The 11,310-nt window shown below is 47.9% G+C and overlaps 1 protein-coding gene across 3 annotated transcripts; it reads right to left on the reverse strand.

Moving 5' to 3' along the window:
* Nucleotides 1-1,083: 1,083 nt before the first annotated feature.
* On the reverse strand, nucleotides 1,084-6,912 carry LOC117864341 (uncharacterized). 3 transcript variants are annotated; one of them, XM_034748405.2, is made up of 6 exons: nucleotides 6,657-6,912; nucleotides 4,671-4,799; nucleotides 4,227-4,303; nucleotides 2,330-4,090; nucleotides 1,975-2,164; nucleotides 1,084-1,890 (listed from the first exon to the last, which is right to left on the reverse strand). In XM_034748405.2, exons 2-6 carry the CDS (start codon nucleotides 4,777-4,779, stop codon nucleotides 1,187-1,189), a joined length of 2,841 nt encoding a protein of 946 aa, XP_034604296.1. In that variant the 5' UTR covers nucleotides 4,780-4,799; nucleotides 6,657-6,912; the 3' UTR covers nucleotides 1,084-1,186. The 3 variants fall into 3 exon arrangements, with proteins under 3 accessions (XP_034604296.1, XP_034604298.1, XP_034604297.1); XM_034748407.2 differs by lacking the exon at nucleotides 6,657-6,912 and adding an exon at nucleotides 5,866-6,567; XM_034748406.2 differs by lacking the exon at nucleotides 6,657-6,912 and adding an exon at nucleotides 4,879-5,769.
* Nucleotides 6,913-11,310: the final 4,398 nt, after the last annotated feature.

Genomic DNA, 11,310 nt, shown 5'->3' on the forward strand with positions numbered 1-11,310 from the left:
AGGAGCCAACGCCAGAGGCGTTCAGTTCAGTTCGTCGATGATCCCTCTTTAGGCTGATATAAGTAATTGCCCCAAAAAGATATTCAACAATCAGCTTGAAGCCTTCAAAACATAACCATGTTCACCATGAAGACTATTCTTCTCTTTTCAGGGCACTGCAACGCACGAAGTTCGTGCATCCCAGTTGCAAAGCAGCAGCCCATCAACATGCAGCAATGAAAGTTCTAACTTTTGTTGTACGTCCCGATGAGATCTGACTTTCGAGACTATTATTACCGATCCGCAGATGTGACGACAAACACGGCAGGAAACAAACAATGAGAAGAGAACAAGATACGATGCTATCATTTCAGCATGATACGCATCTCAGGTGCATGTAGAGTCTTTGCCAGGTTAACAGGCTCCGGAAACAGGCCTTTCTCCTTTGGCAGCATCCGTCCGCTTGGATTCTCGCCAAATTCATGGGCCTGGGGACCTAAACAATGTCAGCTGATCTCAGAATGACAACTGAACGCAGACTATAGCTGCATATGGTTCTTGGATTGTAGCATAAACAGGACACCATGGAAATAAACAATGCTCCCAGGTTTAAACTAAGCTGCTACACCTGTGATGTAACCTTGCGTAGAAAAATTCTCAAGAACTGAAAGAATGTACAAACCAGACAAGTGCTCTACATTATTCTTAGTTCACCTTCCAAATTTAATGTACTGTCTCAGATAAGCCGTACTAGAATGGTTGACTAAGAAATTATTTTCTTAATTCTGTTCAGATTGACAGCTCAGGACAACAAGATGGTGCTAACTGACAGCAGCATGTTTATACTATGTGTAGTGTTCTCCTGTAGTACCTTAAAGTCAAAGCCACATGGGTGATGGGACTTGGAACTTGTTTCCTTTCCCAAAAAGAATAGAAAATTGCTGGCTCCATCACTTAAGCATCAACTATGCTACCAAAGCCCAAAGGTTTGTCAGGCACTAATACAGTCAATGGGTGTTTGTTTTTGTCTTTTTTTGGGTGTGGTTGTTCGGCAGGTTCCCCACAGAACAGCACGTTTAGGAAGATGTAGCACTGTTAGGCATATGCAGAAGCAACTATGTGAACATACATACAAGATACGAGGATGCTCGAGTTCTTTTAGCACAATAATTTTAAGAGCAGTTCTCATACACAAAGCAATTGTTTCCTACAGCTGCAGTGTTGCCATTGGCATCTCTTGGTGTGGAGAACAAATTGCGAGATCATCCACGGTTTCTTCTACTAGTTCCTCCAACACCTCCCCTGCAATCAGCTCTGTGATCCCATCCAATTCCCATCTCATGGACTTCACCCAGCCTCTTCCTTCCACCTCCTGTTGCATAATTCTTTCCAGTATTGTCCCAGCGTCGTCGTTCTCGTTCACTGCAAACTTCCCTGATCCATATAGCCAATCCGTCATAAGATGTGGTATTTCTTCCACCAAATCTAGAGATAGGGACTCTTTCCAAGCCATTGAACGCGCTTGACTCCAGGGATAGGCGCGTAGTAAGGTGTCCTGGCCAATCTCAACTAAGGTCATATTTACATAATCAAAAAGAAGCTTTTGGTTCGACCTTCGCTCCCTCGACTTGGCAGCCTCCTCTTTCCGGTCCAATAACTTGTCGCACAATGCAGGGTCCAGAGGGCAATCAGGCAAGTGCCAGCCAGTGAAAACCGTACCCAACTGCAGATCGCCTAACCCAGAAGATGATACAATCCTTTGTACAAAGGCAACACATTCTAGTTCACCATTGTCCCCACTAGAGAGATGGGTCAACTTTGTCATACCAAGTAAAGGTGAAGGAGAGCTCATATCCTCCCATGATAATGAGCGTGTGACAGATTCAATTGCATCAGATCGTAAGCCAATTCCTAAAGATAAGATAGAAGAGGCATTTAGTATACAAACAAGGAACCAATAGCAAACTCACAAGTCAAAGAGGAAGTAAGACTTACTCTCATTGCCACAAGTAATGCTTCTCAATGATTCAGATTCATTAATGTTGCTATCTTCAAATGATGCATCAAGAACTGAAGTAGGACTCGGCTCATCACGGGTACCATTCAGACCTCCACCTGATCTCAATCCATCAAAATGTCCACTTGGACAGACGGAACAAATAGGTGCTTCAATGGAAACAATATCCTGCAGTATGTCTCATCATCAGTTTGTTGAGGATAATGAAAGTGGAGAACAAAAAGTAAACTCATCAAGAAAAGAAATTAAGAGGCCCTAAACTGGTAGTCACAGAAAATTATTTGAGATAAGTGCAGTAAGGAAATAGGGTAATAATTTGAGATAAGTGCATACTTTCGAAGAACAGATTGTTTGAGTAGTCGAACTATCATCTTTGTCCTCGCGAAATGACATATTTTCATCAGCGCCAATATTTTGAGCAGCCTCTGGTTTCATGCTGCCAAAACAAGTGACTTCAACCTTCTCATCAGAGCTAGTAGATAGGGTGATTTTCTCTTTTAACTGCCTTTTACTTTTTGGGAAGAAAAAACTCGAAACTCTCCCTTTGAATGATGACTTTACTTTATCTGACCTTGTAACCACGTTTAGTGTTTTACAGCCTTCAGAATTGGATGATGGGGCATTTGGTGCTATGTTATCAAACTTTGACGATGACACTGGAACAGATTTTGATCTTGCTAAATTCTTGGGGGAGCTCTGCCCATCTCCTTCATTCTCTATAAAAGTAGATATACACGTAGCTTGCAGGGTCAGCTCATTTTCTGCATCACATGGCTGACTACTTGAAACAGAACCCACCCCACCAACTTCTTTCTTTGCTCCTCGAAGGGAGAGCATCTCGCCCAAAGTGGTTGAGCTTCTCGGTAATCGCATTTGTTCTTGGTTGATCTCATTATATGCTACCGATGCCCATCTTTCCGAAAGCCGTTTTTTGGCTTCCCTGATAACAGATGACTCAGGTGATCGTGATGCTCTGCTGAAAGATGAGCCTGAATAAGGACTGTTGTATCTTTTGATATGATCCCATGAATGCCGCGACCGCGATACTGGACTGACTATCTCGGAGTCACTTAGGTTACCATCTTCATCGATGTAGTCAACTTCTGATCTGCTGAAAGAGCTTTCATCTCCACCATACCCATTTGAGTATACAGAAGATAATAATGACTCATCCCGCCGATGTAGACCATCTGGCAGGTAATTGTCATCTTCTAAACCTCCATAGAAATCTATCTGCTCGGTCAGCTGACCTGGGGCTGCTCGGGGTGTTAGCCTGGCCATTGTTCTACTAGGCTTGCCAGGACTAGGCTTCAGCACCACTATCCTAGTTGGCTGGGAGAAGGTAACTTCTGCTGAATGAGATCTCCGGTGAGTCCTCGGCATCACGTGTTCGTGTTCTTCATTTATTCTGTGTGTTCTAATTTCCCTTCTGCCTTCATTATCAACAGATTTATTTGGTTTCAACACAGTAATACGCTTTGTATGAGGTGGCGATGGGCTTTTGTGAAGTCCAGCCAGCTGCTTTGAGAAAGTAGAGTTTGGTTCCTCAAGAAACTTAAGAAACAAATCTCTATTTGAACTGAGAACCTCAAGAGCATCTTGAAACTCCTTTGAATGGAGTAGTTTCTCATTTGTAGCAAGGCGCTTTGCTTCCATGAACTTCTGACGAACAATTTCCATCCTTATGTCCCTCTTGCTCCTGGAAGACGCCCCGCTAGGAAAAGTTTGGTCCTGAAGATGGTATGTTCTTATTGGTTCTTCGCTGACTTCATAGACATCCTTAAACTGAACAGTTTCTTTGTGTCCTATGTGTATGTCCCGTGTTGTCATAGTGGAACTGTACTGCTCTTGATGTTGATGGAGACTGTTTCTTTCTGCTGAATTGCCGTTTAAGTGGCTTTTCTTCAAATTTCTTTTAGCAGACTGTAACGTTGCCCCTTGACCAGGTAGATCATCTTCAAGTCCCATTAATCTGGCAACGACACTTGGTGGCTTCTTCTTCGACTCCAATTCCTTGGACATTTCCTTTGCCAATACAACATTTAAAGGAGATGCATTTGATTTATTGCTTGTTGAGCTCCAGTTACTAGCTCCCTGCAGCAATATTCTTATCAAAACACAAATAATGTATTGCTTCAATGAAATTCAGTAGGCTCTTACTGCATATTGAGTAGAAAATCGCCTAGGAAAATGGTAGTTCAAGCCAGTAAATACATGACATGATACTTACTAGTTTGTCCTCTGCATAAACTTTTGCAGGATCAATTGTTCTCTTGACATCTTGCCTGCTTCTACAAGCTGGAGAACCTGAAATATCAAAGCAAAAGGTGGAGCAATTTCAATTTTGAAAACAGTCCTTGCAAAATTCGAAGGAAGAGAACCTCTGAGTACTATCAATCTAAGGGCAAAAGAAAAGAGGAAAAGACAAGTAAAGGAAGTCATCGTCTAGAGGAAAAATGGCAAACATCGTGAAAAGGAATCATTGTCCACACGACACAAGTGCAATCCAACCCCACACGAAGGAGGACATCATAAACATTTATCACTGGTCAATTGCAAAAGCTTGCATCTTACTATTTACCACAAGTGGAGAAGATAAGCAAAATCAAGTCTATTGGAGCCTTGCAGTCAACATCCTTGCAACAAAAACACTAAGAGGGAGAAATTTATGTACCATCTCTACGAGGTCGATCTGTGAGCATGTTCGAGTTAGACATCCCAGGGCCACGGTCGAACAAGTTGATCATTGCCTTCTTCTGATCATAAACGTTGCCTCTGAGCATGGCAACATTGATACAGAGTCCTGAAAATATTTGTTATGGCAAAGAAGACATAAGTGTGAGGACATGAAGAAAATGAAATGTTACCAACCAGGCTTGTACCTGAGCCCCATAAAGCCTATAAGTCTAAATAAAACACAGGAGCATAACAGTTAGCTGGTACCATCCACTGGCGTGTGGATATATAGGTAGCCAAAGTTTGAAGAGCCTTGAGGGTGCTCCTTGGTCTCAGCAACTAAAGTCTCGGGTTTTTGAAAGTTTTCAAGCCTTAAATTTGAACTCGGGCACGAGGTCAGAGTATATTGCTGTAGCAAGATGCTGTCCTTTCAGAAAAAATTCAACACACACATGCCTAGGGCTGTGCTTTTGCAGGCATTAGTAGGCCATATTGTGCATGAGGAGCACAGTTCATGGCCCTGTTGTTGTTTAAAAACCAAAAGAAAGTTAGCCGGCACGCCCAACGAAATGAAACGATGGGGACATAGCAACACCAGGCAAGATGGAAAAGTGGAATGTAGCAAAGATCAGGAGGTAACATAAAGCAAATGCACAGAGCTGAACAAATTAGTACAGATCTATGATTACGATCAAAAGGAATCTTTCAGCGCGGAAAGCTTTTTAAAGGCTGCACTTTTGGGACAGATAAACAGGTAAACTAAACCTCACTGCTCAGAGGTGAGAGAAGGTAAAAGGCGCTCAGCTTTGTGCTCTATGGAATATGGATACCAAAACTCGAGCTGTTAACTTAATCAGATGCATATACCTAGAAGAAAAATTAAGGAAAAAAAAGGGAACGAAAATGAGAAACAGGTATCGACAACTACAGAACTATGCAGTGTCGACAGTGAGAATAACGAGATGGTACATATGGTGCTGCAAAGGAATCTTTCAGTCGCACATTTTTTAAGACCCAGTTTCTTCGCAGCAAATTTAATCGGTGGAAAGAGGAAAAAAGGGACGATGATAAAAGCGGAGAAGATGGACAACAACAAGGTATAGAAAACTAACAAAAATGAAAAACAAAGAGACGAATGCTCAAGTCCAAACGAATTCTGAAGCCGAAAGCAAAAGCGAAAGGAGACCACATACCGAAGCCTGCAGCTCTTGCAGGGAAGGATAGAAACACCAAGAACTCGAAGCTTTCCAAGCAGAAAACGCAGCTAAAACATCTCAATTCTATCCGGCAATCGAGAGGCACGACCACGAGCAACCGCACGGGCTACGGAGGCGGGAGTTCAGAGCCGGGCGATGCAGAACTGCAGAGACGCCCAGACGGCCAGACGGGGAGAGGGAATCTTGCAGGTAAACTAGCTCGAGCATTTAAACTGCAAAGGCTGCGTCCCTGCCGGGCTGCTCGTCAGAGGGGGCATCGCGAGTTGCAGGACTGGCGGACGGGACGCGCGTTCGAGCAATAAATTCTCGGGCGCGGGAGCGGAAAGGGACGGGAGGAGCTGGCAAAGGTGGCGCTTTTACGCCGGCAGCGATGGGAATTCGGGCCTGGCGAACCATAACCTCGGCTCAGATCCTCAGATTCTCCTTTTGCGCAGAGATTGGCCCCCCTAATTCGCAGTCTGAACCCCCCAAATGCAGCTTTAAACCGCGGCCGCATCAACGAGACAGGATTACCTGCCCCCGACGGAATGCGGCCGGCGAGGCCGCGACATCTCACACTCGGAAGAACAAATTTTGAAGGGCGAACTGGGACTGAAACCGGATAAGGAAGAAAAAGATCTAACAAAAATAGCACAAAATCCTCAACAAGAGGAAAAAAAACGAGGGACTTCTCCAGCCACCAGTAGCGCCCGTATTCCCGGGATACAGAGAGAGAAGAGCGGAGTGGTGGTAGAGGGAATAAACGGGCGGAATTCGGAAGCGCTCACCTGCGGCGGGGAGGAGGCGGCAGCATTCGCCGGCGCAGGGGACGGAGCAGAGCTGTGCGCGCCGCGCCGCGCTGCGCTAAGCGACGCGGTGGGAGGTTGGTGAATGGGTGTCGATCGATCTCCAGGCCTCAGCCCAGCTCTTGTGAACTGTTCCTTGTTGTTTCTTCCCCGGCTCGCTTTGCGTTTCGTTCTCCCGTCCTCTCTTCTGCCTTGCTTTGCTTCGGGTGCCCACCACTCCCTCCACTCCTCCCCCTCGCAACCTCGTGGGCCGCGTACGTGCGTCGCGTGCGTGCGTGCGGGAAAAACCACACCCGAAAAGTCGTGATGATGACGGGCGGCGGCATGGATGAAGAGTGCACGGGCGACTGAACTGAACCGCAAGGAAGAAAAGGGGGGCATGAATTGCGGGGCACTGCACGATCAGGCGTGACATGTTGCTAATCGTGTCGTATGGGGGTTGTTTATTCGGTGACTTCGCAATGTACTCGCAAACGTATCGTGTGATAGAGATTGTATTTATTTGTACCTCTTCTTTTTTCTTTGTTGGGGGCAAAAAAGATTATGTGAACCATTGGCTACAAAAAGTAGCATTGTAGACATATCGTTGTGAAATTCCTACATGGTTCTAATAATAAAATCCACCGTTCCGAAATCCAGCCTTTGCTAATTATTAAGTTTTTGGGTCTGGCATGTTATCTTGATGTTGAATGTTACCTTAAATCTTATGCAATTTTTTTCATGGCATTGAACTAAGAAAAAGTTGGAAAAAAAAAGAGAAATCTCACTGCTCATTCTCATTATTTCATTTGCTAATCCCCCCTATGATATACTCCCACAAGTTCCACAATTTGTTGTCGTTTTGTACTTTAGTACAAACGGCTTGATTAAATAAAGAGTAAATAACACTTACCATACAACAACTTATGTGGTTATATCATTTTAGTCTAACAAGTTGCAAAATCACGCAAATGAATATATGAACTTGTTGGCTTAAAATAAATCATGGATTGGAATGTTCATGAGGAGAATTGTAGTCAATTAGTCACATAATGTTGCATGATTAGGGCCGTGTATCAGACTATCAGTTAACGCATAACATATAGGAACAAAGATTTTCTTTGTTTAAGCATAAGAATCTAGCTAGTATAAGAGTACGATATCCTAGTCACATGGTTTTATAAATTTTTAAAGGAAGAAGTGGGGATAAAAAGACAAAAGACGATATTATTGGACTTCTTGCCTACCCATATTAGTAGTTCTATATTCCCTTAGGGGGTGTTTGGGAGGCATGTGCTAAATTTTAGCACCTGTCACATCGGATGTTTGGACACTAATTAGGAGTATTAAACATAGCCTAATTACAAAACTAATTGCACAACCCCTAGGCTAAATCGCGAGACAAATCTATTAAGCCTAATTAGTCCATGATTTGACAATGTGGTGCTACAGTAACCATTCGCTAATGATGGATTAATTAGGCTTAATAGATTCGTCTCGCGATTTAGCCTAGGGGTTGTGCAATTAGTTTTATAATTAGGCTATGTTTAATACTTCTAATTAGTGTCCAAACATCCGATGTGACAGGTGCTAAAATTTAACACCTGCTATCCAAACACCCTAAGAATGATTGCCGGCACAAATAAAAAAAACATTGCCCCTTTGATATCTCTTGCATCCTAAGGTTTGTACTCAATCGGCGTGTTAAATTAGTGTCTGTTTACGTAAAGTTCGAGAACTACCACTCGTACAATCTGTGTGATTGGAATGGAAAAATTATATTCGTATTAGTAAAAAAATATTGGATTGGTTACTTTGTGCAAAACTTGACGGACTTGCAGACGAGTCCTTCCCCAGGCCCAGGCTGCTAGAGGGTGTACACTCCACTGTCCACTGTCCACCTTCTCAAGTGAACGTACTATAGTTGAACTTTTTTTTTTCAAATCTGCACATGCGTTGAAGCTAAAAATAAAATAAAATAAAGATTGTGTCGCCATCACTGGAACGCCATCTTCGGTTACGCGGACGAAGCAGCATGTTCCGGGGCAAATGGAATGACCCATCCAATCAAGCGATACGATCCATTATGTTTGGTGGAAGGACGCGCGCGCTGGCTTTTTGTTGCGTTGCGTTGTGCTCGCCCCCATCCATGCGCTCGTTCGGCTGGCTTCTTTGCAGCTGGCTGCTGCTGCTCGGCTCTCTGCCGCAGCAGCTGCAGCGCGCAGCAGCTCTTTGCCGCAGCAGCCAGCAGCCGAACGCAGCAGCCAAGCGAACGAGCTAAGCCAAAGCACAGCAGCCTGGACGGATGGATGGAACGGAACCCTTTTCCCGGCCCTCTCTGCTCCCTCGAGGCCTGGACGGACTCCTGCTGATCGTGGAGCATCGACGGCCAATCGCTAGCCAACCAGGCAACCAGCCGAGCGCGACAGTTATCTGGGTCTCGGTCTCCAGCCTGCTCGGTCGGGTGATCCTGGCCGGGGGGCCTGCAACTAATGCGAAGCAGAGGCAGCGAGTGATCCCGATCGCCGCCAATCAATCGGGACGACGACGGCCGGATCAGCCGCTAGATACGCCGTGTCGCTCGGGGAGTCGGGGTCTCGGTGTCCATAGTCAGTTGGTCACTCTGGAGACGGGACACTGCCGTTCCCCCGGGGCTTTTTTCTTTAGCCTCGACGCGCTTCATTCCCTCGTGACGTGCCCTGCTTCCTATGCCGGAGATGCATGCTTGCCTTGACGCGGGAGGCGACCGCGTGGTCGTGGTCGGCCGATCAGGTCAGGAGACACGGGCCGGCCAGGCTCCCCAGAGGCCGAGACACGGTGGCGTAGCCGGTTTACCCGCACGGCCACAGCCGCGGCCGCGCGCGGGGGCGGATCGGATCGAGGAGGGAGGGACCTGCGCCTGAGCTGCGCCTGCGCGCGTGGGGGAGGGGTGCGATCGGACCTACAGCGCGGCACGCTTGGCGCGTTGCATTGCATCGCGGGGCGTCGAGCGGCCCGGGGCGAGCCTGACGGGGAGGCGCCCCGGCTTCCCTACGCGTCCCGGGCTCCCGGCCCCGCCGCTACCAGGCGGCCGGGACGCCGAGGCGGCGAGACGACAAGAGGACGCGCTGCGCCAGCCGCTGCAGCGGGCAGCGGTGCGCGCAGTGTAGATTCCTGGCGGTCACATGCCTCCGCTCCAGCAGCTCTCGGCCTGGCCCGGGAGGCGGCTAACGGCTGCAGCCTGCAGGCGGCGCCAGGCGCTTTCCCGCGTGACGCGATGGTGTGTCGCGCTCCGATCCCCTGCCCCTGCCCTTGCTACAGTGTGGCACAGGTTTGAACACTTTTTTCTTTCCCTCCTCCAGCTGTTTGACCTACTCCCAGGAGGGGAGACCGATATTCCGGCCTAAGGTAGCCTACGGTCCGTGCGTGCCCGGCCTTCCAAGGCAAAACGGCCAGCATTGTCAAAGTACTTGGACTTTTCCCCTTGTTTCGTTGCTTTGTCCCAGTCCAACCTAGCGAAAAAAGGAATTGCAGCAGGTCTGAACTCTGAATCCTGGTGAAGCCAGCAGCCCAGCAGCACCCAGCCACATGTGACGATGACGACTTGTGCTCTTAAAAAAAAGCATTTACGCACGTAGCAGCGTCGAGCTACCGTCAGTCCGTCACACACTGACTGACAGACGACATGGCCGTGAACCGCGGCTGTGTCGTCGTTCTACTTCGTAGTTCTGTGTGTTCTGACCTCTGAGCAGCCAGCTGGGGGAGCGCCTGGTGGCCTGGGACTGGGACGTGTCCAAAGCGTCAACTATTGGAATGCGGAATCAAGAGCGTTCGTGCCGGTGTCGTGTCGAAGGCGGGCGGCATGGACCACGCGCCCACGGCGCACACATTCGGAAAAAAACCGTTTCGCAGAGGCACGCATGCATCGGGGATCCATCAGAACGCCGTCGTCGTTATAGCTAAGCTAGCCTTCCCGTGATTCCATCTGCCAATGCAAGCAACGGTAGAGTCCCAGACCCTGCTGAAACTCCTGGTCCAGCCAAGCTGTTGGCGCTCCAAATATAGCCGAGAAGCGATTGCGAGTTGGTTGAAGCGTTGCACTCGCTGGGAGGGCGACCCAGGCAGCAGGACACGCACAGCGCGACGAGCCCAATGATGGGGAGAAGGGGTAACCAGCGGGACGCAATGATGCCGCGGCGCACGGTTACCAGGACTAGTAGCGCGCGTACGGGCCTCCGGGCCGTCGCCGTCGTGCCCAACCGCAGACCAAGCGCGGTGGCGGCGTGGCGCGCTCGCTCCCGCGCCCACGCCCGTGCGTGCATGTTCTGACGACGCGAGCAGGTCGCTTGTTGGTGTCAGCCGCATCGGATGCCGACCTCCCGAAGCCGACCTTGTCGGGGGCTCGCGCGCACAGGCCAAGAGATATACCATCACGTACCCAACTGGGTAGTACCAGTAGTTCGTCCACAAAATGGCGATCCCGTTACAAGCTTCCAAGATTCCAAATGGGCAGTGCTGCGATTGTTACATGAAACAGCAACTGATAGGCTGATTTGTTGTGAGAGGAAAACACTGTTGTGAGAGGAAAACACTGTTTGATAGCTGATAAGCCAGCTGAATAAGCTGAAGCGAACAGGCCGAGGATCGCCCTTCACCTTTCTTTCACATAACGCTGGGC

Source organism: Setaria viridis, chromosome 7 (assembly GCF_005286985.2).
Source record: "Setaria viridis chromosome 7, Setaria_viridis_v4.0, whole genome shotgun sequence".
Taxonomy (NCBI): Eukaryota; Viridiplantae; Streptophyta; class Magnoliopsida; order Poales; family Poaceae; genus Setaria; species Setaria viridis.

Bases quoted from the DNA above. Each gene is read 5' to 3' on its own strand.
- LOC117864341 (XM_034748405.2), bottom strand. From the start codon at position 4,779: ATGCTCAGAGGCAACGTTTATGATCAGAAGAAGGCAATGATCAACTTG. The intron at 4,304-4,670 runs GTACATAAATTT...TTGATATTTCAG, and splicing joins AGATCGACCTCGTAGAGATG to GTTCTCCAGCTTGTAGAAGC. The intron at 4,091-4,226 runs GTAAGTATCATG...ATATTGCTGCAG, and splicing joins TTTATGCAGAGGACAAACTA to GGAGCTAGTAACTGGAGCTC.